This window comes from Pseudonaja textilis, chromosome 7 (assembly GCF_049901715.1).
Source record: "Pseudonaja textilis isolate UNSWEBS1 chromosome 7, rPseTex1.2, whole genome shotgun sequence".
NCBI classification, from domain to species: domain Eukaryota; kingdom Metazoa; phylum Chordata; class Lepidosauria; order Squamata; family Elapidae; genus Pseudonaja; species Pseudonaja textilis.
Genome location: NC_141996.1, coordinates 11988935 through 12016278, shown reverse-complemented (window position 1 = coordinate 12016278; position 27344 = coordinate 11988935). Strand labels below are relative to the sequence as shown.

Here is a 27344-nt window from a genome sequence, read left to right as displayed (position 1 = left end):
CCCCATTGACTGTGCTCGCCAGCAGGTCGCAAAAGGTGATCACATAATTTTGGGAAACAACAACAGTCATAAATATGAATCAGTTGCCAAGCATCTGAATTTGCATCACATGACCTTGGGGATGCTGGAAAGGTCGTAACTGTGAAAAACTGTCATAAGTCCCTTTTTTCAGTGCCATTGTAACTTTGAATGGTCACAAAACAAACTTTTGTACGTTGAGGAATACTTGTATAAGCCATCATGTAGTTGTTTACTTACCTCAGCCTAAACCGATCCTAAAAAAGAAACATGAGGACTTTTGTCTTCTGTTTTTCAAATCCTGTCATATTTTATTTTGCTGTATCTGGACTTAGGTTATTGCTTCATTTTTATTCCTTGCTCTACCTACTTTTTCTGGTATTGGCCAAAGAATAAAAAGAACAGATTGCTTATGTCAGAACTGCCACCTCACACCTGCGCTCTGCAATCGTTTCGGCACCAGTCTGCCATGAATCTTGGGCGGAGGGGGAGAGGGAGCGGGAGCACTTGGCGGGGGGGCGGAAAGTAAAAGTTAAGAAAGCGAAGTTGCTTGCCTGAGACGGCGCGTCAAGGTCACTCCGCAATGAGAAGAATGCAGCTGCAAGCCAGCCTACAATCATAGTAGCCGTTTCCAAAATCTCTTCTTCGAAATTGATTGGACACTGGGGACCAACAATGGGAAGTCTCGAATAAGTGGGGAAAAGTTTTCACTTGGGATTTTGGCGCACGAATTTCAGTTCTGGCTTTGCAGTACTGTAATTCACTTGACTTCTAGTAAACTATACCTTTCTCACTGAATGGAATTAAGGATCGTTTCTAGGGAGAAGATCAAGCTGAGGCAGGTCTGACATCAAGCCAGAACTGCATTACCTGTCTACCCAGAGAAATAAACTACCACGGGGGCTGTGCAGACTATACCTTTCTCAGCCCGATGGTGTTAAGGATCGTTTTTAGTTAGAAGCCTAAGTTGAGGCAGGTCTGACAACTTATCTTCAAGACTGACACTAGCTTTGTTCAGCGGATTATAGTTCAGCATCGTGCTAAACCACTTAGGATAAACTCCTAGGTTTCTTCAGATGGCCTTCAGTGCAACTGAAATTCTGTCATACTGTGGCTGATATTCTATATATGTTTTGTTATTTTTTTATTATTTTAGTTCTTCCCTATTTGCGCGGGTATATGCATAATTCTGTAGTTATTTATTTAGTCATGTTTCCATAGTGTATATTAGAGGCATGGAGACCTTTGAGAGCTGCATGAAATTTCATTTTAATGGATGCTGCTTAGTGTACATTCAAAAGTGGCAATAAAGTTATTCTAAGTCTAAGTCTCTTCACTTAATCTTATTTAAAGTTCCACACCTGCTGCTTCCTCAAAGTATGTCTTGGAATAATTATTTATGACCTATAAAACTAAAGCTGATCAATAATGTCTTTTTTTCTCCTTTTTTCTTTTGAACTTTCTCCAAAGGTTATGCAAGCCAATAGTTTGAATGAACGTATGCATCTGCTTGTGGAAGAATATTCTACATCCGGTCGCCTAGACAACGTCACTCAGGTCATGAGTTTACACATTCAGTACCTGGAGTCTTTCCTCCGCAGTCAATTTTATATGTTGCGTGTGGATGGTCCTCTTCCTTTGCCTTACCGGCACTACATAGCAATCATGGTAAGCTCTGAAAAAGTCTTGATTCATCTCCCGTCATAATTACATTAGTATGTTTTCCACCAGTGTTGTAAGTTAAAGCAAGTGTCACCTTCTTCTGAACTGAAAGGAGATAACACTGTCACCCACATCTAGTTGATCTTTTCTTCAAGAGCTGGACATCTAGCAGCTGGACCACACACACTCTTTATATACATATACATGTACATATATATATATGGTATTCAGCTTTGTTCGGGTATTTTCCCGTCATTATAGTTGTGCTTTTAAAGTTGTAGCAAGCGTTTGGCAGAATCTCATCTGCCATCATCAGGCTTCTGTATTGTGTTTGTCTGATGAACACAGTACAGAAGCCTGATGATGGCAGATGAGATTCTGCCAAACGCTGCTACAACTTTAAAAGCACAACTATAATGACGTGAGAAATGCCCAAACAAAGCTGAATACCATACATGTAAGTACCCAGAAATAAATTATATATATATATATATATATATATATATATATATATAGAGAGAGAGAGAGAGAGAGAGAGAGAGAGAGAAGAGAGAGAATGAGAGAGAGAGAGAGAGAGTGTGTGTCATAGATGGAGTTTCTTCATTTTCAACATTTTATGGGCAATGGTGTACCTTGTTCACTCAAAATATGGTGGTTGTGAGCTATGTATGATCATTGTGTGAGACATATAGCCAATAGCAATAGCACTTAAACTTATATACTGCTTTACAGTGCTTTTTACAGCCCTCTAAGTGGTGTTACAGAGTCAGCATCTTGCCCCCAACAATCTGGGTCCTCATTTTACCGACCTTGGAAGGATGGAAGGCCGAGTCAACCTTGAGCCTGGTGAGATTCGAACTGCAAATTGCAGGCAGCAGAAGTAGCCTTCAGTACTACACTCTAACCACTGCACCACCGTGGCTCTTAATAATCCATGATAATATGCGGCCAATAATACTTTAAATAATACCATTCCAAACAAAGAACTTAGAATTCTGCACTTGCAATCAATTAAAACTATAATGTTTAGTTTTAAAACTTTCGCAATGGCTAAAATACAACGTTTTCAACATTCATAAATAATTTTTCCAATAGTCAAAACTTCTTACTGCAGTGCAATATGTTGTTGTTCTCCTAGTTGTGTTAGAAAGGTTATGGCTGAATAATAGCCGTTTTCTTAAAGCTACAATGAATTCCCAGGAAAGGCCAAATTTAAGCGGACGGCTTCTACACTTACAGTTCTTCATCATAATTGTTGTGCCAGAGTTCTTATTTTTGTATGAAACATTCATGCAGAGGGTATCCCTAGCCTTAGTCGTTTTAAGCTTGGCTACACTGGCATTCTGCATCAGCAATAGATAGGTAGACCTCGACTTAACAACCAGAATTGAGCCCATAATTTCCGATGCTAGGTGAGACATTTGTGAAGTAAGTTTCCCCCCATTTTAGGACTCTTCTTGCCACAGTTGTTAAGCGAATCACTGCAGTTGTTAAGTTAGTAGCCTGGTTGTTATGTGAAGCTAGCTTCCCCATTGACTTTGCTTGTCAGAAGGTCACAGAAGGACCCCCAGGACAATGCAACCCATTATAAATATGAACCAGTTGCCAAGCATCTGAATTTTGATCACGTGGCCAAGGGGATGCTGCAGTGGTCGTGAGCATGAAAAATGATCATAAATCAAGTTTTTTTCCAGTGCCGTTGTAACTTCAAACAGTCACTAAACAAACTGTTGCAAGTCGAGGTCTACCTGCATATGTTCCACACGTCCTCTTTTCTGTTTAGAGCAATTGCAGTGAAATTTCTTGTGAGCTTTTCTTGTGGAAACACTTGAATGCAGGGTTCTCTCTTCCTTGTGGTAAAGCTTTTTTTTCTTCCCCTCTTACATCTTCTGCCTACCTGTTTCCCAATATGCCTCTTTGGGTTTTCTCTTCAGGCTGCTGCCAGGCACCAGTGTTCCTATCTAATAAATATACACGTGGAAGAGTTCCTGAAGACTGGAGGGATACAAGAATGGCTGAACGGCTTAGAATACATTCCTCAAAGGCTGAAAAATCTGAACGAAATCAACAAGCTGCTTGCACACCGACCGTGGCTGGTTTCCAAAGAGCACATTCAGGTACATTTATTATTACTATTATTATTTTTGGAAAGAATCGGCTAGAGAAGGCAAAGCCAGGTGTCCAAGCATTTGCCTGTGCCAAAACTTTACAGCTTTTGCTAAGATTTGGTGGGAATGAGCTCTCCTCACATCTGTCTTTGAGCCAGAGGTGGTATTCACAGCAGGTTCTGACCAGTTCGGCAAATACCACCTCTGACTGGCCACGCCCCATCTATTCTCTGCTTCCCGAGTCCCAGCTGATCGTCTGGGTCTTCTTTTGTTGTTCTGGAAAGGAGAACGGAGCTGGAAAGCAGGCTAATAGGATGGGGAGGGAATGGGATTGTGCAGTAACCTTCCCCCCGGAGTGGGTAGGGAATGGGGATTTTACAGTATCCTTCCCCTGCCATGCCCACCAAGCCACACCCATAGAACCAGTAGTAAAAAAATGTGAATCCCACCACTGCTTTGAGCTCAACTTTCTGTGAATGAGACATCACTAAGTCAAGGAATAAAAGAACAGTCAGAAGGAACATTTTTAAATGCAGCTCCTAAAGCCGTTTTTCCTGTTTGGTTAAAGGGTTTGGGGGCTTTGTTATTAAAAGATCTGTCAGGCCATTGGGAAGTGTGTTTGTTTCTTTTCAAAGGAGGAAGAGGTTTGCAGGCAAATCTCTCACCCAAAACTGCACCTACCGAAACTCCTTGCAAATCTAAGTCATGTTGTAATGCCTGGGAAGTGAATACTCACCCCTTCTAGGGGGAACGAGACAGACTCAAAAGAGAAAAGTTTTTATGCTCTTGTCTTTTTTTCAGAAAAGAAATTTTACAGTTTCATTTTACAGTTCGTTATAAAAGCAGGTACAGCTTGCCTTCCTGCCATTCTACTTGAAATTTAATATAGAATAAAATAGAATAGAATTCTTTATTGGCCAAGTGTGATTGAACACACAAGGAATTTGTTTTGGTGCCAATGCTCTCAGTGTTCAGAAAAAAAAAATACATTCGTCAAGAATCATAGGTATAACACTTAATAGTAGTCAAAAGGTACAAATAAGCAATCAAATCATACCAGGAAACATAATAAGCGATCAAATCAAATCAAATTATACTAGTAAGCAGTCAAAAAAAATCATTAGGATACAAGCAACAAAGTTACATTCATGCAGTCATAAATGGGAGGAGATGGGTGAAAGGAAGGATGAGAAGATGAACAGTAATAGTATTAAACTGTAAAATACCTTAAAGTGGGCATGCACAAGGCTAAAGCCACCCTTGCCTCAATAGCACCCCAGAGACAAGATTCCAGTAATTTGGCAAGGTCAGAATACATAATAATTTACTTTTAAAAGTAATCTCTCTAAATGAGATAGTAATATGGTTTTAAAGCTTTTTATTTATGATGCTTCCCTTTTGTATAAAAAAAAATCCTACCATCTTTGGAAGGGCTCTTGCTTTGTAGATGAAATATAGCTGAGGAACTTTTATCTATAAATATTCCATAGGAGGCATAGCCAATATGCACTGTTTGAGATTTGTAACCATCATTTTTGTTCAAAATTTGGGAGCTAAGGGTCCTTGAGCTTTTCCATTGAAAAAATGTATCTGTCTGAGATATCAAACCATTTAATTACAATCCTGGTTAAACACTAAAGAGTCTTGCTTTTCCATTTTGATTTATATTTTTGCAGCGGAGAGAGTGGAAAACATGCAGTATCTCTAAATTGTGCTGCAATGATTCAAGGAGATTAGACTAGAAGGGTTTCTGGCATACTCTGGTTTTTCTGCTTCCAACTCAGAAATTAAAACTCAGCTGAGGAAAACACATCCTGCCTGCTTCTTGTGCCTATATATAAAAAACATAAATTCATATATGTAGTGGTTTTTTTCCTTTCTTGTTTTGTTTCAGAAACTTGTGAAGACAGGGGAAAATAATTGGTCTCTTCCTGAACTGGTGCATGCTGTAGTCCTTTTGGCACATTATCACTCCCTGGCAAGTTTTGTTTTTGGCAGTGGCATCAATCCAGAGAGAGATTTTGGGACTTCCAACGGCTACCGACTCATATCAGTTAACCACTTCTGTGTCTGTGATCTCGCCAATGACAACAACATTGAAAATGCATCCCTCAAAAGTAACAGCTTTGGGGTTAGTGTTTTAAGGTTGTTCTTTTCTTGTCCCTCCTCTGACTTTCGTTGATGTTATAAAAGCTGGCTTGGAAGGGAAGACCATTTCAGCTTGCGGTTTCCTCTGGAGTCTATCAATGCTCGGAATGTGGGAAGCAAAATGCAGATCCCAGCAGAACTTAAGATCAAGTGTTGGGTGGACAGCAGGGGCTGAAAAGTCAACAGAGGTGTTAGTGGTAGGGCACTGTTAATTCTCACAGGAGAACACATTGCTGGGATTCAGATGCAGGCAGTTGGTAAAGATTCTGAAGAAATGACCCATAGGAAGGGAGGGGACAACATTTCCCAACAATTTTCCTTTTAAATTTCTTGGCAATAGTGATTTCCTTCTGATCCCAAACTAGAAAGAAAAATAAAAGTTTTCATAAACTTTTAAAAATGTTATTAATACAGATAAGTACATAAATAAACTACAAAATAAATAGTGCAAAAAGGAAAAGTAGAAAAATAGAAAATAAAAAAATAGAACATTGTAAAGGAAAAACGAAATATATAAAGAAATGAATTCCCTTTCATGACAAGTATAAAGAATTTTAGTAACTTATCACCATGTCTTAAAATACAATAATGTTTTTTTCCTTGTAGTTCATCTCTTATCTATAAACAAATTCTTAAACTCCTCATTCAATCCTTAACAGTAAAACTTTATTAACAGGTCACCAGAAATATCAACATATCTATTTCAAGCTTGATTAAAAAACATTTTGAATTCATTCCTTTTATTTGTAACAATTTTGATCTTTAGTTCTTTCAAACTCTAATCTTAGAACTTGTTTTCTTTTCATTTTTTCTTTGGCCCTTCTCACAAAATCCTTCAGAACTTTAAAATGTCTCTTTTATAAATCCAATATAAGAGAATTATCCAAGTTGCTCTTTTGGTTTACCATTTATGCATCCCCTATAATTATTAAGACATTAGCTGGTTTCATTTATAAATCCAGTCTAGCATCTTTTTTCATATCATTCTTGTAGCTTATCATTTTTAAATCCACTTTCGATCCACTTTACTGGTGTCAGTCTTATCCAGTAAAACTTGTTCTTCTTCCATAACATATTTTAAACACTGTCTGTCTGCACTCTTAAAGGGATGTGGTAGCTCAGTGGCTGCTGAGCTTGTCAATCAGAAAAGTCAGCAGTTTGGCAGTTCGAATCCCTAGCACCGTGTAACAGAGTGAGCTCCCGTTGCTTGTCCCAGCTTCTGCCAACCTAGCAGTTCGAAAGCACATAAAAAATGCAAGTAGAAAAATATGGACCACTTTGGTCGGAAGGTAACAGTGTTCCGTGTGCCTTCGGCATTTAGTCATGCCAGCCACATGACCATGGAGACGTCTTCGGACAGCACTGGCTCTTTGGCTTTATAACGGAGATGAGCACTGTCCCCCTAGAGCCACAACAACTAGCACGTATGTGCGAGGGGAACCTTTACCTTTACTTATCTACATTCTTAAAGCAGACACTCTTAAAATTGACTTCTGGGTCCATTGTTCAAAAATATCCTCCAAAACATCCAGTGTTCAAATATTCTGCCCCATTCTGTAGTAACAAGTCAAATTTAAGTGTTCTTCCCTTATAATTGTGAGTAGTTCAGAGAACTACTGGTGTCCGCCCCTGGTTGGCCCCGCTCCCATCTATTCGCTGCCTCCCAATCCTAGCTGATCAGCTGGGTCTTCTTTTGTTGTCCTGCATAGGAGAACAGAACTGAAAAGCAGGTTAGTGGGGTAGGGAGGGAATGGTTATTTTACAATAGCCTTCCCCCGAAGTGGGGTGGAAATGGGGATTTTACAGTATCCTTCCCCTGCCATGCCCACCAAGCCACGCCCACCAATACACACCATACCCACCAAGCCACGCCCACAGAACCAGTAGTAAAAAAAATTGAATACCACCACTGCTCCCGACACGAATGTAGTAGTAGTAGAATAGTAAGCAAAAATTAGTTTCATCTCAAAAGAGAATCAATAACTGGTATCATTCTTCCGACTTCTCTGTTTTAGCTCTCCGATTCTTTAAGTGAGCTGGAGGCCTTGATGGACAGAATGAAGAGGCTACAAGAGGAGGACGAGACTTCCCCAGAAGAAATGGATACACGCTTTGAGAAAGAAAAATCAGAGAGCCTACTAGTTGTTACTGAAGGTATTGCCCTCTGTGTGCTCCAGCGGAGCTCTTTTCAGAATGCAGATCAGCCCCCTGAATTAAATAAAATCAAGCTAAACTACAGATGTGGTTTTCACTTGCTGGAGGTTGTTCTGAGCCCGTTTATACATGCAGGGAAATCTGCTTTCTTCAGACCATTTCGGAGCATTCTAAATGGGGACACTCTTTGCATGTTCCCCTACACTGGCAATAAATCTTTAATAAAAAAAAAAAAAGTCTAGAAGGCTTTAGCTCATCTTCTGTCTCTCTCTGACATGCAAACTTTGCACAAAGAAAATGAAAATGAAATTAAAAGGTGTATAAAGAGTCTTGGAATGGTCAAATACCTAATTCATCACTGGGAATATGAAATGACATATTCGAAAAGAAAAGAAAAAAGCTGCGCCTCAGGTAGCTCAGTGAAATCTTGGAGACTTTAGAGCAGTGTATTTCCCGACCTCAGCAACTTCGAGATGTGTGAATTTCAACCCCTGGAATTCCCCAGGCAGCCCTGTAACACTTTTGCTCTGCGAACTGCATTGGGTGCCAGTTTGCTTCCAGGTCCAATTCAAGGGGTTGGTTATGAACATTAAAGCCCTCTATGTCAACTCATAAAATATTTCTAAGGTCTTTTTAGAGTTGCCAACCGAAAAAGATGGGGGAAAGGGGTTTGAAAGAGAAGTGTGGCGGCTTGGAAAGCAAAAGTGCATTCCGTAAATAGTTTTTCCAAGATAGTAACTAGGTGGCTGAAGTTTCTGCCGTGCAAAATTCTAACTGGAGAACATGAGTGATGACTATGGATGTGTCTCATTGGAGAATATGAATTATGATACACCCAGGGGGTGGGGGAATACCAGGGTCAAAGGTGACAATGAATGATGTGTCTCAGAGTCAGCTACACCCAGGCAATGCCGGACATGTTAACTCCCAATAAATCCTTTTGAAGTTTTGGAAATTTGGCTCAAGATTCATGATGGGGTAACTGCCGGAATCTGAACGCAGAGCATGCGCAAAGCGTGCAATCACCAAACCGGTTGTTACACCGTTGGAATCCCAACCCTGGAGGCAGGCCCCTACTGTCCTGGCCTTCCAAAAAAGGAGTGAGAGACATGGCTGTGCGGCCTTGGGTGAGGAGCATGCAGCCATGGGGCTGGTTAGCAGCTTGAAGGCTCTTCATTTGCCTTTTAATAATTTTTTAAGTGCGTTAATCAACCTTGACTTTAAAAAAAAAAAACTTAACTTTTATATACTTTTTAAATTTTTTAAATATTTTATTATACACCGCCCAGTCACTCTGAGAGGGAGATGACCACTTCCAAAATGTGGTCAATAAATACATTTGCAGCAAAGACAGGATTTTTTTCCCCCTCATTGAAGAGGTTGCACGTCTTTCGGCTAAACTTTCAGCCCTTAATAATAGAGTTGGAAGGGACCTTGGAGGTCTTCCAAGCCGACCTCCTGTTCAGGCAGGAGACCCTATATCGTTTCAGACAAATGGCTGCGTCAGGGCTCCCAACAAATCCACCCTCATTCAAATCAAAAGTCTCTAGCCGCATCTCGGAGAAAAGGAAATTGGTTTATTAGAAGTTGTCACGCTGGCGTGTGGCCGGGTGGAGCCGATGCTAAATTACATCATACATTTTCCCCCTTGACCCTGGTTTTTCCCCCACCCCCTGGATGTGACTTCTCCAATGGGACACATCCGTCTCCAAGAGTCATCCATCATGCTCTCCAATAACCTTCTTATGCTCTGACAACTTTGGGCTGCCGAGGTGATTATCTAGGCATTTAAGGAATGCCTTGTTTTCCCCCACTCTCTTTTTCTGACAGCTAAAAAGGCCAAAGGAGTATCTTTTTAGTTGACAGGCTGTCTAGTCGCTTCTTAAAAACCTCCAGTGATAGAGCACCCACAACTCCTGAAGGGAAGCAGTTCCCCTGATGAATTCTTCTCACTCTCAGGAAGTTTCTCTTTAGTTCCAGGTTGGGTTCTCTCTGTTTCCATCGCAAAAGATCCGAACTGATCACTTGGGTGCTTGAACGTTAAACTTCCTGAACCGTGGCCACCTGGGAAATGCTTCTCGTGGTTAAATTCATGGTATACAGGCTTAAAAACAGGAGGGCTTGCCAAAGCTGAGCAAATGGATCAGAAGATGGATTTTAATTTAGTATTTCAGTTGCTCACAACCCCCAGGCATTTGCTGAATGCGGAGTTTGGCCTGGCATTTTATTTGAATGTGAAGTCGCTTCCCTTCCTCCTCTCTGCCAGTTCTGGAGCCTGGACATCCACCCAATGTTTAAATATCAACTCCCATAGTCTCTTAGCTAGCATGTTCAGTGTTGAGAATTCTGAGAAATAACATCTACATATGTAGAAGATGCGTCAGATGGAGAAAGCTTGAGCTAGTGGGAAGAAGGAGAAAAATCCAGGCTTTCAATTATTGTAGAATAAAACTTACTGCATTCTTCCTTGGATCACAGAAGCTCTTATGAGGGAGCTTTATGATGCAGAAATTATTACAGTTAGTCCTTGACTTACAACAATTGGTTTAGTGAGCGTTTATAACAGCACTGAAAAAAGTGATTAATGACCGTTTTTCACACTTACAATCATTGCAGCATCCTCATGGTCGTGTGATTAAAATTGAGAGGCTTAGCATCTGGTTCATATTTATGACAGCAGCAAAAGCAATGGGGAAGCCAGATTCGCTTAACAACCATGTTACTAACTTAACAACTGCAGTCATTCACTTTACAACTGTGTCAAGAAAGATCATTCAATGGGGCAAAACTCGCTTAACCAATGTCTCATTTAGCAACAGAAATTTTTAGCTTACTTGTAGTCATAAGTCAAGGACTACCTTTATAGTGGCTAACCCAGTAGAAAAATTGAACTGAGCAGCTGGTAAAGGAGATTAAAAATGCTGAATTTTGTACCCGTGCACTGTATATGTATATATTTAAAATAATGTTTTTGAAGTAAATTATCACATGCAGTAAACATTTTTTATGCCACTCAGAATGGAAAAGGTGAAGGATGTAGGCTGCAAAGCTAAAGCAGATAGAGACTCTTTTACTACTTTAGTTTCTGCCTTTAATAACATGTTCTGGGGTGTTTTTTTTTTCTTTTTTTAAATGCTGTCACAGACACCCAGAAATCTTGTTTCAAAAGAGATGGCAGGAATCAGTCCCAAAACAAAGAGTAATTCAAGGCTTGACAACTTCTGATTTCTTAAACTGCATTAAGAAACTATTTGGATGCTTGCCAAGTAGGTTTCTTCCCACATAGTTATGTTTTAATTGGCTAATGAGCCAGAATAAAAACATAAAGGTGTCCTTGTGATAGTTGGGTGAACTGAAGGGTTTCTTTTTAATGGGGCCACTAATAGACACAGAGCAGGTTCCCCACCCAATTTCATTAGGATGCCTGGGTGTCAGCCCAGATTGGGGAATCAAGATAATTTGCAGACACCTTTGCAGCGGCCAAGCTTCAAAAAGGTATTTGGCAAACTCAAATCCTTTTGAACATTCAGCTGGCAGAGAGGAGAAAATGGATGGAGGGTTTCTTGGTAAGAGAGATGCCCTGCTTTTAATTGTTGGTACTGGTAATCCTCTGCTTACAACGCTTTGTTTAATGACTGTTACAACAGCGCTGAAAAAGTGACTTACAACTCTTCCTCACACTTAAGACCTTCGCAACATCCTCGTAATCACGTGATCAAAATAAGGATGCTATTGTATTGTATTTACAATCGTTGCGTTGTCCAGGGGTCATGTGATCACTATTTGTGACCTTCCGCCCTGGCTTTCCAACAAGCAAAGTCAAAGGGCCAAGCCAGATTTGCTTAACAATCCCATGACTCACTCACAGGCAAAAAATAAAATAAAAATGGGCATGGTTCACTTAATGACTGTGTTACTTAGCAATGGAAACTCTGGTCCAAACTGTAGTTCTAAGTCAAGGACGACTTGTAATGCTGGAGTTTTTTTTTTCCATATTGCTCAGAAAATGGAAGAATTTGGCTTTTATCCAGAGATCTCTTTTCGTCCACTTTACCCAAATAGGACTAAGGTAGAATCGAACTTGCTTTTGGTCTTGTTTTTCTTCTTCTCTGGAGCCGTGGACAATGTGTCTCAATCTTTATTTTCCCCAGTGGGCAAATCCAACGGGGCTATGACTGAAGCACAATCCCAAAGGTGCTTTTTTGTTCAAGAGGCAACTGGACTTTCTGGTTTTTCTTTGAAGACGTTTCGCTTCTCCTCCAAGAAGCTTCTTCAGCTCTGGCTGGATGGTGGGGAAATTTCCTACCATCCAGTCGCCACCATCCAGTCAGAGTTGAAGAAGCTTCTTGGAGGAGAAGCGAAACATCTTCAACGAAAACTCAGAAAGTCTGGTTGCCTCTTGGGAAAAAAAAAAAACACCTTTGGGACAACCATGGCCTGGATGACTGAGAATCTCCATAGACTGACAGTCACACTTGCACCAAGCTATAGCATTCATTGGACTGGCATCCTATATCAAAACCAGGGGTGTCTCTCTGGACAGGGTCCTAATCCTTGACATGGATTTTTCTTTGTTATCAACTAAAGATCTGCAGTGCTGCATTCTAATAGCAGAAATATTTATAGGAAGAAATATTTATATAGAGATTCTAAAGCAGGGGCCCCCAAACTTGGCAACTTTAAGACTTGTGGACTTCAACTCCCAGAATTCTCTGGCTGGAGAATTCTGGGAGTTAAAGTCCACAAGTCTTAAAGTTGCCAACTCTGGAGACCTCTGTTCTAAGGCCTAGACCCTCCTCCAGTGCAGATTGGAATGAATTGGAAATGATTTGTAGAAGTTCAGCTGACCGGCGTTCTGAACTGAATTGTACATCATCCGTTGAGATGCATTTTTAAGAATAATTGCAGTTTAATACTTTGGTGAAAGATTTAGTTTACAAAGATAGATAGATAGATAGATAGATAGATAGATAGATAGATAGATAGATAGATAGATAGATAGACAGACAGAGAGATAGAGAGATAGAGAGATAGAGATATGGTTTGGGTATTTTCCCACATCATTATAGTTGTGCTTTTAAAGTTGTAGCAACGTTTCGGCAGAATCTCATCTGCCATCATCAGGCTTCTGTATTGTGTTTGTCTGTGAGTCAGACTTTTACAGTTGTTCCAGTTTTAAATTTGGGGCTAGCCTACTGCTGTGCCAGAATGGTTTTTTCTTCATCCTGATTGGTTGGGGGTCTTGGTCTGTGTTTATTGGTCTTGGAGCAGAAGCCTGATGATGGCAGATGAGATTCTGCCGAAACGTTGCTACAACTTTAAAAGCACAACTACAATGACGTGGGAAAATACCCGACAAAGTTGAACACCATACATGTAAGTACCCGCGAAAACTTAAGAAATTAATCCCTCACTATTGCCTGCAAATTTTCTTTCAGGTTGTCTTTTTTTGCTAAGCGTGAACGTACGGTTCCATTTCGAACTTCAATTTCTTTGATTTATTGAGGTCTCGTTTGAAATTGTCTTACTTTGTAGCATGTGTCAAAACAGCATCTCTAACTGAGAAGAGACCAACTATGTTTTTGCCTGCAACTGAACTTCGTAGCGTTAGATGTAGCTCAGACCCTAACAGTTCCCTTTCTAAATTAGGAAAAAAGATTAGGTCAGGGGAAGCCAATGGGGAACCAGCCTGGGCTTATGCCTCATTTGGTAGCATACAGTCGTTTTGAGATGAATCTGATAAGAACAAAAAGATATATTTTACTATCTCCTGTCCTTTTCTTTAATAGCATTTGATGAAGAATTAATTTGTGATGTTTCCTGCTATGTTGAAGACCCTGGGTTTGGTTACAAAGATTTTGCAAGACGCGGGGAAGATCATCTTCCAACATTTCGAGCCCAGGTAACTCTTACGTGACAGGTGTAACTTACTGATGGAGACCCAAAATAAGAAGCAAAGATGGCAGCCTCTTGTCAGCCCTAAGTTTTTTGGAGTGAGCATCCTTGGCTTTTGTTCAAAATGACTCTTTTTCTGTTACATCTCTGATCACAGGAAAGCTGTTCTATCCAGGCCAGAATTGAAACCATGGCCTGGTTGCTGCTTTCTATGACTTAACAATCTTCCCAGCCTTACCTGGAGATGCCTGGGATTGTCCTTGTGACTTTTTGGCGTGCACCGTGTTCTTTGTCCATGATTAATGGATTCTTAAAGAGGCATTATTGCTGGAGCAAAAATATCTCAAAAAGATTCTAGAATAAATCGATGTAAGGCAGGGGTGGCAAACTGAAGGCCCGCAGGCCGGATCTGGCTCGTGGGGTGCTTAAATCTGGCCCATGAGTCCGGCCTGGAAATAGGAAAGGATCGGCCCATAGTGCCTCTGGCAGCCAAAATGGGTGGTATTCAGCAGGTTCTGACCTGTTGTGGAGAACCGGTAGTGAAAATTTAGAGTAGTTCAGAGAACTAACTGGAGATTTTACAGTATCCTTCCCCTGCCACCCCCACCAAGCCATGTGCACAGAACCGGTAGTAAAAAAAATTAAATCATACCACTGGTGCAGGGAGGCCTCACATGGCCCTCCCGTGCCCTGTTTTGGCTGGCAGAGTGCTGCAGGGGCACGGGGTGCTCGTACGGCCTCCCCACGCCCCATCTTCAGCCAGCAGGGTGCTTGCCAGAGAAGTTGCCTTCCCTCCCCCCTCCCCCCAGCAATGAATTCACTTACTGTTGACACTTAAGCTCTTTCTCCAAACAAATTAGAACAATTTTCAGGGAGCAACCAACATATACTGGTAGTCCTTGACTTGACGACAATTGAGCCCAACATTTCGGTTGCTAAATGAGATATCTGTTAAGTGAGTTCCCCCCCCCCCCCATTTTACAGCCTTTTTGGCCACAGCTGTTAAGTGAATCCCTGCAACTGATAAGTTAGTATCACGGTTGTTAAGTGAATCTGGTGACCCCATTGATTTCGCTTGTCAAAAAGTCGCAAAAGGGGATGACATGACCTTAGGATGCAGCAATGGTCATAAGTAAGAACCGTTTGCCAAGCATCTGAATTTTGATCACATGATCACGGGGCTGCTACAAAGGTCATAAGTGTGAAAAATGGTCATAAGTCATTTTTTTCCAGTGCCGTTGTAACTAAGTGAACTGTTGCAAGTCAAGGACTACCTCTACCAGAACTGTTTAGGTGTAGAAAAAGAACTGCTGAACGATAAACAAAGTGATGGAATTATTATTATTTTAAAGGACTACACTTGGGAAAACCACGGATTCTCCCTTGTGAACAGACTCTATTCTGATATTGGGCATCTCCTGGATGAGAAATTTCGGATGGTCTACAACCTCACCTACAATACCATGGCCAGCCATGAAGACGTGGACACCACCATGTTAAGAAGAGCGTTATTTAATTATGTTCACTGTATGTTTGGAATCAGGTATGTTTTATGCTGGCTGGGATAACGGATGCATTCCGTGGTTTCTGGACTTATAATGGTTATAATCAGCGGATGTTACATCTTGTAGTTTAATAGTACTTTATGTTTGAAAAATTAAATGTGATGCAATAGAGCCAGGGGTGGGATTCTACAGGTTCGCGTCTATTCGCTAGAACCGGTTGTTAACATTCTAAGCAGTTTGGAGAACAGGTTGTTAAAAGAAATTACTGGCCTAATCCTGTAAGGAAGGCAGGAAGGAAACATTCTGGTGTTGCTTACAGAAACTGCCTCTCCGTTAACCCTTATTACATTCTTGGCAGGACTAGACTTCCTGTCTCTGGAACTTCTCTGGAGTTTTTTTCCCCCTCTTTGCTGGTACTTTGCATGTGTGGAGTGACCATTCAAAGTTATAATGGCACTGAAAATAGTGACTTATGACCATTTTTCACACTTACAACTGTTGCAGCATCCCCACAGTCATGAGATGCCAGGCGAGGAGATGCGTGCCTCGATGTGAGTGATATTGAGTTGGCCACACCCAGCCAGTCATATGACCACTAAGCCATGCCCACCACCTAAGCCATGCCCACAGAACCGGTTCTTAAAAAATTTGAATCCCACCCCTGAATAGAGGCAATTATAATCATAATTATAAATATTCCCCTCTTGAATGAGAGAATCCTCGCTTTGCCCTGAACACAACAAGATAGAAAGGTGTAAATGAATATGCATTTGTAATTAAAGAAGAAAAATAAACACAGTCGAAAGTAATATGATGGCATTCGCTCTGGGTTTATATCCAGTCACTGTTTGTTTTGTTTGTTTTACTAAGAACTGAAGAAATGCTGTAGGATCAGGAGGCTTTGTTTTCTGCCACTTAGGGGCAGAGTAAATATGATGTTAAGTATGCCTTGTTACTCAATTCAGGCAGTTCTCGACTTATGACCACAATTGAGCCCAAAGTTTTTGTTGCTCAGGGAGACAGCTGTTAAGTGAGTTTTGCTCCATTTGATTTTGAGGACCTTTCTTGCCACAGTTGTTAAGTGAATCCCTGCAGTTGTTAAATAGGTAACACAGTTGTTAAATAAATCTGGCTTGCCTGTCAGAAGGTGGCACACAGGGATCCCATGACCCCAGGACACTGCAACCATCATAAAGCCAGTTACCAAGCGCCTGAATTTTAATCATGTAACCGTGATCAAATTGCAATGGTTGTCAGTCCGAAAAAATGGTCATAAGTCACTTTTATCAGTGTCGTCGTAACTTTGAACGGTCACAAAAGGAATTGTTACAAGTCGAGGATTTCCTGTATTCTTTTAATACTTAAACCCTATTTTCCCTTCCTTGCTGTTGTCCTGATGAAAATGTCCACAAAAGCTGCTATTTGGGGCGGCAGGGGGCCCTCAAAAATTTTTAGCAAAGGGTTCTCTGCCCAGTTGCTGGGTGGGTGTGGCCATGGTGGGCATGGCCTAGTTGGCTCCTGCCCCACAGTTCCGGAGGCTTTCCTCTAGCTTCTGGGAGGGTGAAAACAGCCTCCCGGGGCTCCGGAGGCTCTCTGGAAGCCAGAAACGGGCCTATTTCCAGCCTTCCCGAACTTCCAGGAGGCCCGTTTTTCACCCTCGCTGAGCCTCCACGCATGCCCTGCACTTTCCTGCATCCAAAACAAGCCACGTGGGGACTCCTGGGAGGGGTGGGCGGGCCAGCCAGGAGTGGGATTTGGGGGTTCTCTGAACTGCACAGAATCTTAGCTAGCAGCTCCTCCGAATCCCTGCAGTTCACCCCTGGGGGGGGGGTGTTAATTGGAAGAAACCTCACTTCATTATTTCTGTTAGGTAACCAACTTAATGCAGCTTCAAAGGAATGTTCCTCATCTGGACTACAGAACAGAAGAGCAGCGTAACATTTTCACACCATGATAAACACCAGATTCCAATTCCAAGCCTTCCTTTGGGCCCTGTTGGAGAAATAGTCTGAGAAACCTCCAGTGTCCTCTTCCCTCCTCTGCCATCGGGATGGCGAGGTTCAGACCCATTCACATGTCGTCAGTGAGGGGTCCTTGCAGGGGTGGGATGCAAATTTTTTAAGAACCGGTTCTGTGGGTGTAGCTTAGGTGGTAGGCATGGCTTAGTGGTCATATGACTGGCTGGGCGTGGCCAACTCAATATCACTCACATCGAGGCATGCATCTCCTCGCCTGGCCTCTCATGACTGTGGGGATGTTGCAACAGTCAAAAAAAAAAAAAATATTTTATTTTTATATTTATTTTATAATTTTAAAAAAAAAAAAAAATCAAAAAAAAAAAAGAAAAAAACACAAAAATTTTTTAAAAAAAAAATTTAAATTTACAACTAATATAAAAAAAGGATAAAAAAAAGCAGTTTTCCTAACACACACCAAATTTCCTCGCTAAGGATAGAGTAATTTAAACCAGTTCTCCAAAGAGAATGGTCAATAGGAAACGGTACACTCTTTCTCTAGTGCCAACTTGTAAGACAGCCTCTTTGAATGGTCACCTTCCACACCTTAAGCAAAAAATGCCAGCCCGAAAGGAGTTGAGGAAGGGTATTAATCCTCGAACACTAAAAAATATACTCCAGAAAAGCCGGGATTTTTATAATTTGGGGTTTTAAAATAAAAAAAAAATTATTTTTGGCTTGGGCCGTTTTTATTTTTTAAATTTTATTTTGGAACTTCCTGAGACAGGAAGTCTAGTCCTGCCAAGAATGTAATAAGGGTTAACGGAGAGGCAGTTTCTGTAAGCAACACCAGAATGTTTCCTTCCTGCCTTCCTTGCAGGATTAGGCCAGTAATTTCTTCTAACAACCAGTTCTCCGAACTGATTAGAATGTTAACAACCGGTTTTAGAGGATAGGTGTGAACCTGTAGAATCCCACCCCTGGGTCCTTGGTGTTCTCTGAGTTAACATCCACACTGTTAACGTTACCTAGTTTGGGCAATGAATGAAACGTTGGCAAGAAAGACACCAAACTCTGAGAACACCAAGGACCCCGATTTCAATCCTGAGCTACCAGTATTCTCCTTTATGGGTACATGTTGTCAGTGTGACACCAGACATTTGAAATGGTGCAACCACATTAGCTAATCGCCATTTGGCCACTTGTGTGTTTCTAAGCAAGTGGAAAATCCTCCCCTCCCAGCAAAGTTAGGTTTGCACACAATGAGTGACATTTCCATAGCAATGATACAAGCAGCCTTCCTTGTCCCATTTTCTGTAGTAGTAGTGCAGTTCATCATACTCGAGCTATACTTTTGCTCCGTGTGAACATAGAAATTTGCTTATCTTTTCTGTGCTGCTACAGCTGCAATCAATATATCCTAATAATGAAGTTTAAACCTCTTTATTAGGACTAAATTTCTCATGAATCCCCTAAATTCATCTGGGTCCATCCATCTTTTAAATTTATTTATTTATTTTTTAAGTCGCATCAAAAAGTGGCAAGGCTTCAAGAGATGGCCAACCTGACTTTTTTTGACACCTCCCATGATGGAGGCTGAGCACTCTTCACATGTATTTTAGATGGAAGAAGAGCAGCCACTTTCTTCTTCTTGCCTACTAAATTTTTGTGACTCTGACCTGCATGAATTATGGCGCACAGTTTGTTCAGGGACACTCATATACGCACACATACAGTCATATACACACAAATACAATCATATGTTTGTAATATCTCTTCAACCACACTTCTGTATTATTCTTTACGGAACTTTTCAGATGGATGATTGTGACTGAATTGTGGGTTGAAATTTTGCTAACTAAATAACTCTGGATTCTTGTGAATCAGATTCCATAAAATTCTTTTAAATGGTTTATTTCCAAGAAAAAAAAATATTCTAAGAGGTTTCAATTCACAGCCGAAATGGTAACTTCAATTCCTAATGATGCTCTCTCCATCTTAGCAAAATACGCTGGGTGAATTTGACCCTAAGATTTTTTAATAAAAATTGGCTCTTTTCAAAGGCATTTCGGGTTAAAAGTTTGACAAAGTTAATTGAACTACATTATATTGGAACAGCAAGATCGACAATCAGCCATTTTTTTTATCCTGATGCACAGTTTGAAGGGTTTTTTCAAACCCCTCCCCCCACCTCCCAAAAAAGGGGGAAAGTATTGCTTTTAAAAAATATCACCTGCTCAGAAAATCTTAATCTCATTTAGATATGATGACTATGATTATGGCGAAGTTAATCAACTACTTGAACGGAACCTGAAGATTTACATTAAGACAGTGACCTGCTACCCAGAGAGAACTACCAAGCGCATGTACGACAGCTACTGGCGCCAGTTCAAGCACTCAGAAAAGGTGAGTCCCTCAAGCACATTAACACACATCCTTTTTGTATCCACCCTTTGAAATGGGTAGCACTAAACATACCCTCCCGTTGCATTAATATTCTTCACAATGACTCAGGAGTGATGGTCACCCCTTTCCTCTTCCAAACTGGAAGGTAGAATGGTCTATGTTTAAAAGGAAGGAGATTGGATGGAAATTTTGTTTTAAACCAGTGGCCGATGACAAGGATTCTGGAACGTCTGTGACAGTTTCCTCTCCCATTTAACAGTCCAGGTGATGTTTCAAGTGAAGAGTAATGAGCTGGCACTTGTGAACTAGTCCATTTATTTTTATCTATTTGTAAAATTTATCCAAGTGCCTGAAACAGTCTAGATTCTAAGCAGCCTATAGAAATGAAACATTAAAAACATGAGAGCAATAAAAATAATTATGGCTAAAATGAAAAATTATAAAACTAAGACGTGGTATCACGATTGTCCCCCCAAAGGCCTCCTAGAAGTTCCATGTTTTCACCGGTTCTTGGAAGGCCATGGGGCGAGGAGCACATCCACTTCAGGATTCCAGAGTAGGGGGCTGCTACAGACAATGCTTATCAACAGATTTTCTCACACTGCACCTCCTGGTATCTGGGGACACTCAGATGGTGCTCCTTCATTTTATAGGGTGGAAACTGTTGGGGAAAGGCTATCTCTAAGACATTCAAGTTCTGAGCCATGTGAGGCCTTAATAAGTCACAACCCGCACCTTATTATAGGTCACAACCAGCATCTGGAATTGCCCTTGGAAACCTATTGGTATCCAACCCAAGGTGTAAAGTGACATTATATAAACCAATCACAAAGGGTGTGATGTGGTTGTACTGGGACCAAGCACTAAGTCAACGGGCATTTTGGACCCTCTGAAGTTTCCAGCTGGTCTTCAAGGGCAGCTCCAGGTAGACTAGGTTGCAGTAATCGCATCCGTTTAAACCTTGCCTCTTGAAAGATCAAGCAGCTCTTTGAGAAAAATTCTTAACACTATGAACAGCTCCCTATATCCATGTGTTACCAGTTGGTTTGTCTCAAAGGTGCTTTTTCAAAGGAGTGGTATGGTGGCCAAAAGCGGAGCACTCTCCTCACAACCAAGAGGCTGTGAGTTTGATCCTAGGCAGAGGCAGGTATTTCTCTCTCTGGGCACAGTGAGAATACATCTGCTGAACAAAGCTCCACACTGGCAACAGGAAGGGCACCTGGCCAGTTAATCAGTTGCCTAGGCTCCACCCGGCAAGGGATTATGGGGTCATTAAAAGAAGATGATGCTGAAAGGTGTTTTTTCAAAGGCAACTGGACTGGGGTTTTTTGAGGAAGAAAAAGAAGACGTTTCGCTTCTCCTCCAAGAAGCATCATCAGTTCTGATGGTGGTGGGATGGAAGCCTTCTTTACATCCCTCTCAACAACCAACACAACTGATGAAGCATCTTGGAGGAGAAGTGAAACGTCGTCGTCTTCCTCAAAAACAACCCCACCCCCCAACAACCAGTCCAGTTGCTTCTGGAAAAAGCACCTTTGAGATAACTGTGCCCTGGAAGACTGGAAACCTCCACAGACATTTACCAATTTGCTTCACTATTTCCTTAGGTCCACGTGAATCTTCTTCTGATGGAGGCTCGCATGCAGGCTGAGCTGCTCTACGCCTTTCGTGCCATCACCCGTCACTTGACCTGACGGGCCCAACGCGGCCGTCGGAGCCAAGCTTCCAAATAAGACGAGCAGTAAAAGGCTCCCCTTCTTGGGCGGGCATCAGGCCTATTGGATTCCGTAGTGTTGAAAGCTGAAGCTGTGTGTCTGGCAGCTGTTTACCGTGCAATGACCCCTCGCTCTTCTCTCTGTCCGCCTCTTTCTTTCTTGATGCTTAACTTTACTAGCGATCGCAAACATAACACTGTGGAGCGCGTCTCCTGAAGCGGTTTCCTGTTGGAAATATTGCTCACAACCCCCCTAAGCTGGTTTGCTATCTCTGTGTTTTGTTTTTCCTTGCACTCAGAATTAAAAACGTCTCTTTTGAGGTTCCACCTATCGCACCCAATCTCTCCTATAGACGGCGTCGTGCACAAGGTTTGTCCGTCTCTTCTCCCCTCTTTTTTTTTAGCCTCTTTCTGGAATATTAACAGTCCCTTTCCCTTGGTGTACGCTATGTTTTTAAGCTGAATCGCTCAGTTAGCTTGTTATTGCATAACTCCAAGAAATGTTTAATTCTTCGGCGGTAGTTTGGAGGTCGTGTGGAATGAACGCAACTATTGTGTTTGCCTTTTTCTTTTTTTTTTAAGAAAAAAAAATGTGAAAGCAACTGCTGCAAGCCCCCGCAGCGTGCTACTGACAACACAGCATTGGAAGACAGTTTCCTGAATTGCAGTGGTTCTTCCCCCTTATCCATTTCAACTGTACAGGTTGAGGGACGGCCTGCCCTCTTTGGCCCTGTGATTGTGTCGCTTCTCCCAGTGCGTGGAGGCTCTTGGCAACCCAGTTTTAACTTGGCATGTGGGGATTTTTTCTTCTTCTTTTTTCTTTTTTTAAACCAAGTCACTTTGTAACTTTTAACTGGTGCGTGAATCAGGAAGCAGTGCACCGTGTGCATGTTCAACACACACCTGCCTGATCAAAAGGGAGAAAATGACCTACGCAAGTTAAGTCGGTTTGGTCCAAATAGGAAAGTTTGGGGTTTGTGTTGACTCCCGATCGCCAGAGAGTTGAGGCCAGGCCTGTTCCTTCTCCTCTTCAGTTTCCGCAACCTTGTGCCCCTTCGCATAGATTCTTTCACTGACCTGTAGTGGCGTCCCTAAGAGTTTTACGTTATGCTGCCTTCCGTTGGGTGAAAGATGGTTGTTCTGTCTCTCGCCCGTTACTGTGAGTTCTGGTGGGCACTTGCTCCACCAGAATCTCAGGTAGGGCTGCGTTAAAATTCCCTCATACAGCTTGAGATCTTTTCTCTTGAGATGCCACCCACCCCTTCCACAAGCAGAGAAAATGCTTTCGTGAAGTTACACCTTTCTTCCATTCCTGTTTTCTTTTCTTTCTTTTTAATATATATATATATATAGAAGAGTAATTACGGCGGTGTTCATTCAAACTTTTAAGAAATTTGATTCCTCTCATATTCTCCTGCATGATCATGTCAGAGCAGGTTTTTATATATACATATATATATATAATCTATATTTTAAAGCTATGAATCATGTTTCTGTGTGTTGTCATGAGTGAACAAAGGAAGTGCAATATTTGAGCAGAAAGGCAAGGTGTTTTTATTTTTCTCCCCCCTAACAAACTTCCTGTTGAAAAGTCCTGTTCAGAACGGCCGGGGAACAGCGGTTTGTTCTTTCCCAAACATTGTTCCTAACCTTGGCTTGCTTGCCTTGAACAATCATCAACTCCCACATTGCCAAAGCCTCTCTTAAAACAAAACTGGGGCGGAGCACAGACCCCCATTCATTTCTGTGGAGCCTCGGAGGTTCCTTCCAATGGAGACGCCAGATTGAGTTTCCCAAGAAGCGATTTTGCCACCGTCACTTCAAAGAGGTGGTGCCCATTGGCGGCTGGCCTTTTTTGAGGGAAAGATGTGAATTGCCAAAAAAAAATTTTTTTTTAAAAAAGATCCCGTCTCTGTGGTGCTCCAGCACACATTCTTTGCAGTTTTAGAGCACAAATTATCCGTGTTTTTAATAGCTTTAAGTGTGTTACGTTGCGTTTCAGTAAAGTGCCTGAATACGGACCCACAGAAGCAGTGACTTTTCAGTGATGGGCTTATTCCAGGGAATATTAGTCATAGTTAAGTCCCATTGAAATCTAAGCTGCTTTTTGGCCCAACTGTGACTGTCATGTCAGAGTTGACAACTTGCCCACTGCCTTTTTGAGTGGACTTAAATCTACCAATAAATCTTAAGCACTGACCCAACATTTTGGCAACACGATTGTCAGTTGTGACTAACTTTGGTTCGGCTTGTTTTGATGTAGATTCTTCCCTCACCCACCTTTCCTGGCTTAAGACTGACTCCAGTTTGTTTTTCTGCGCTTTGGAAATGAACGAAATGGGTTTTCTAAATGAGCTGTAGAAAACAAAATAGAATCGTTCCAAAAAAAAAAAAAAAGATTTTCATAATGGCTTGTTTTATAATAGTACTTTCCGTGTTTTTTTAAAAAATAGACCAGACTGAGGTTATTTTGTCGAACTTTTCAAAACTTTACTTGCCATCCTTTGTGATAGAGTGTTGTTGTCCCACTCCCTCCCCCCCCCCCCCTTTCAGATGTTGAAATGATTGTGTTCACTTTCCTGTGCAGAGTTTTCTTCTGTATGTTGAACCATAAGCTATTTTTGATATCCGCATTCTCTGGGGGATACATTTACTGTACACTACGGATTTCTATCAGCTGCATCGTTGCACAGTTATGACTTCTCTTCAAGAAATCTAGAAATTATAAAAACCAACTTTTTTAAAAAAAATCTAGTATTCCCCACCCACCCAAAACATTATCTCCCTCCTGCTGTTATATTTTCTGCAGTTCTGCCTCCCTGGGTAGACATTGAGTTGAATGGAGACAGCCGTTAAATTAAATTGGGACAAGAATGGGGACTTGGTGCAGGCACCAACCAGACACCAAGCTAAGCTAAGTTTGCTGCTGCTTGACAAACTTCCAGTCCTCCTTCCTTGTAGGTGGAGATAGGACAGGAATTTCCTGTGGGAGAGTTGTGCCAGTTGTTTTGCTGTAGCGCGTGCTGTGTCCAGAGTCACACTGAACCAGAGGGAAGAGCTTTGAGCACCCTTAGGAAGGTCAGTAGCATGTATAGCTTTGAGTGGTTCTCTGGCTTTGAACGAGAGTCATGATGAAAGTGGAGGAAAAACTGGTGAAGACTGGTGTCTCCCAACATTAGAGCAAGCAGGCCAAATGCTGGAGAGAAAAGGGAAGTAGAAGCAAGGACTGATGTCTTTCCTTCTATCTCTCTCTCTTTGATCTGCAGCCTCAATCATATTCTGTCCTCTTTGAAACTAGATAAGAAGGGATGTCAGGAGGAAGGGCAAGTGGCGGAAGTTCAACCTTCCATTCAACCTTGCCCTTCCTCCTGAGATGCCTTCAGGAGGGGCCTACTGTCCTACCGTTGTGCAGATCATTTGGTCTGTCTTAGCAGGGGAGGTTACTATATGTGATCTGGTTCGTGTTTTAGATTTTAAGAGCTTTAATTTTTCTTTCAGAAGGAGATGGCGGGGTTTTTCCTTTTAACCTTTTAAATAGAATCTGGTGTTCCAAATTCAGAAGCAGTAATGTCTTTTCTGCTAAAAATTTCCTTTTGATATGACAAAATCTCACCAACAGGCAAATAGATTTTATATACCTAAGACCTTATTTAGTTGTTGTTTTTTCCCCCTTTCCTTAGTGAAATATCTCAGTTCTAAATTCATCAGCAGAAGCAAAATTTCACTTGGCATCTGATCTTCTTTTGGCATTGAAGGCTTTTGAGAATTGGGGATTTTCCCTAGAAATAAAATGGCAAGTTACAAAGCATTTCCAAGTTCAGACTAGCATGATCTGGTGTGATCAAGTAGAGCGGTTAGATTTATATACTTAAGTAAGTTGTAGTTGTGACATTGTTTTTACATTGTGAATGCTCAGAATAGACATCCATTTTTACTTCGTTTTTTAATTTGATGTATTGCTTAAACTCACAAATGTGCCAAACTAGAAGTATGAAAAAGGGGAGGGGAGGAGGGAAGCATGTGAGAAAGAATCAACTTTTAAGCATTAAAATCTAACACAATTAGATTTTAATTCTGGCAGCCCATGGACCAAAATCTGTTCTATTATCAGCCAAGGGGCGAACAAGTAGCAGCAGCAGATAACATCACTCTAGAGCAGAGATCTTCAAACTTGGCAACTTTAAGACTTGCGGAGTTCAACTCCCAGAATTCAGAGTTGAAGTCCACAAATCTTATAGTTGCCAAGTTTGGGGACCCCTGCTCTAGAAAGTAGGGTCAGAGAACCTGTGGCCTTCCAGATGTTGCCAGACTACAGTTCCAGGTATTGTGCATATCTGTCTATGTAGCATCTGAACAACATCTGGAGATGGATGTTGTAGAGTTAGACAGTCCAGTAAACTTCTCTAGGTATAGGGAAGGCAGAAGTTGGAGCTTTGGCTCTAGATAGGACATAATAAAGCCCTTACACATTTGTTCATTTGTTCTGCTATATTCTCTGGGCAAAATCTAAATGGAATTACTTCATAATTTCTCTCCCACACCTCAATTTTCATAAGCTGCACTGAGTTTATTTGCAGGATGGAAGAGATCAGTTCACAATTTACCAAGAGTTGGCCAAGAGATAGTATTTCAATAAGTGGAGAGAATTATAATTTGAATTTGCATGTAGCTAATCTCAGCATCATAAGAACACAGATTCTGCAATTGAAATAAGATGTTCTAACGCCATACTTACATTAAATAATGGGCTTCACGGGAATGCTCTTCAAATAGCTGAAATATCAGAGGAGATCCCAAGTTTCAAACTGAACAGTTCAGGGGCCCAAATGTAGCCATGTAGATTTCCAGACCTCTTCCATATTTCTATTCCACAATTAGATTAGATTCAGCTTAGAAAGGGCTGGAGTGCAATTCTAAGTTGTTATTGGGCAGGACCACTCTTTCTTCCTACCGGCTGGGGAATACTGGGAGTTTAAGTCCACACATTTTAAATTTGCCAAGGTTGAAAACCACTGATCTACGAGCTTCTGGACTGGGGCCCTTTTGTAATCAGATAAGATTAAATAATAAACTGTTTCTTTAAATCAGACGACCACAGTTGGAACCCTTTAATTTGTTTAAAAAAATGAACGAATTCGCTTTGCAATTCCGTTTCATTTTTCAACCTTTTTTTTTTGTAGAATAGAAGGCGGGGAGTGTCATTTTAATGTAATGTCATATATGTGCTTTTTCTTTCTACATATATATAAAGAGGCCAGTAGGACTGCTTTTTAAAAAGCATTAGTGCAGGAGAGGTTTAGATAGATAGGATTTTTGATTCAATATCTTTTTTTTTCCAAGGACAGGGAATTTTTTTACATCCATCCTTTGAATAAAAAAGGACAATCCCACGAATTCTTTGTTCTGCTATCTGTGAAAAATTCAAAGCAAAGTTTCCATGCACATGAGCATGGTGCTGTTAAGTGCTGTTGTTCAGGTGTGCTTTGATCATAAAAGGTGCAACTTGCTTTAAAAGGGCCACACATTATGGCAAGGAATTACTTAGAAGATCAGATTGTCCCAGCAAGAATTTTGCACAGGACTGCACAACAGATCTTCCGCCTTGCCAGATCAGTGGTGCACATATTTCCCTCTTGAAGAGAAGACATGGCAACTGTCAAAGAGACTGTTTGTCTCTTTGGAGATTCTCAATCATCCAGATCATGGTTGTCCCAAAGGCGCTTTTTCCAAAAAAAGGCAACTAGATTTTCTTCGTTTCTTCTTGGAAAACATTTCGCTG

General features: G+C 41.2%; 1 protein-coding gene across 1 annotated transcript in view; it reads left to right on the top strand.

Moving 5' to 3' along the window:
* Nucleotides 1–23461, top strand: part of SESN3 (sestrin 3) — a 72401-nt gene extending 48940 nt beyond the window's left edge. Inside the window, exons 3-10 of the mRNA XM_026706866.2 lie at nt 1489–1686; nt 3615–3797; nt 5683–5919; nt 7952–8090; nt 13880–13992; nt 15338–15528; nt 19707–19851; nt 21459–23461. Of these exons, the coding sequence (XP_026562651.1) occupies nt 1489–1686; nt 3615–3797; nt 5683–5919; nt 7952–8090; nt 13880–13992; nt 15338–15528; nt 19707–19851; nt 21459–21545 (1293 nt within the window). The 3' untranslated portion in view covers nt 21546–23461. The remainder of the gene's footprint in view (nt 1–1488; nt 1687–3614; nt 3798–5682; nt 5920–7951; nt 8091–13879; nt 13993–15337; nt 15529–19706; nt 19852–21458) is intronic.
* The last annotated feature ends 3883 nt before the right edge of the window (nt 23462–27344 follow it).